The 975-nt window shown below is 50.5% G+C and overlaps 1 protein-coding gene across 1 annotated transcript in view; it reads right to left on the reverse strand.

The window, feature by feature from the left end:
• The window catches only part of Ltk (leukocyte receptor tyrosine kinase), a 9,160-nt gene that overhangs the window by 5,861 nt on the left and 2,324 nt on the right, over positions 1 to 975 (reverse strand). The window contains exon 4 of the mRNA XM_013512414.1: positions 772 to 954. Within this exon, the coding sequence (XP_013367868.1) occupies positions 772 to 954 (183 nt within the window). The remainder of the gene's footprint in view (positions 1 to 771; positions 955 to 975) is intronic.

The raw sequence follows: 975 nt of genomic DNA on the forward strand, positions 1-975 counted from the left end.
CCAAATTTATTTTTAAAACAATAATTACTTGTTCATTGACAGTATGTATATACTTATTGTGTGTAAGGATATAAAATAGTATATAAGCTGTGCAATGGCAGATTTGAGTCTATCTATCCATCTCACTCTCTCTATATATATCACTTTTTTTTTTGGTACTGAGGTTGAGTTGAACGTAGGTTCTTTAAACTAACCTACAGCTCAACCTATTTTTAAAATCTTGAGACAAGGTCACACTGGATCACTAAATTGCTCGGGCTGGGATCAAACTTTCCATTCTTCCTCAGCTTCCCTCAGGTGAGATTACAGGTGTGCACCACCACGTCAAGCTCGAAAACTTTTTTGTGGTGAAAACACCTAAAATCCACTCCTGTTCATTTTCAAGTGTATGCTGTTATTAACTGTACCCCACTCTGAAGTAGCAACTCCAACCATCAGCTTGCTATCCCTGCCAACTCTAAATTCTTCTCGCTGCTGCACAGTGAGGTGAGAACTTGTGATAGAAAAAAATCCAGGGTGGAGCTGGGGATATAGCTCAGTGGCACAGTGCCTGCCTGGCACGCCTAAGGTCCTGAGTTCGATTTCTGGTACAAAAAAAAAAAAAAAAAAATCCAGGGTGACTTGGCAACCTGTATGCCTCACGACTGACTTGACCTTTACTAAGAGCTCCTGCTCTGGGCTGGTACAGATGAGGGAGCGCCCTTTCCCACTTGTCCTGAAAGCTCTGACCTCTGTCTACCCTCAGAGCTGCTCATCCAAGGGCGCACCTACCCCGGTAGCCGCCGCCTCCGCCACCCGCAGTGCAGGCCCCGCCGCCGCCCCCGAAGCCGCCGGCCGCGGCCCAGCTAAGCGTGGCCCAGGCCTCCGAGCAGCCCTGGCCCCCTTCGGCTCCCTCGTGCAGCGAGCGCCCGGCCTGCGGGGAGGGGGCGCGCGATGTCCAGCCGCCCCCGCCACCTGCGGAGCAACAGAGGCACT

Source organism: Chinchilla lanigera, unplaced genomic scaffold (genome assembly GCF_000276665.1).
Source record: "Chinchilla lanigera isolate Chin_1 unplaced genomic scaffold, ChiLan1.0 scaffold00015, whole genome shotgun sequence".
Taxonomy (NCBI): Eukaryota; Metazoa; Chordata; class Mammalia; order Rodentia; family Chinchillidae; genus Chinchilla; species Chinchilla lanigera.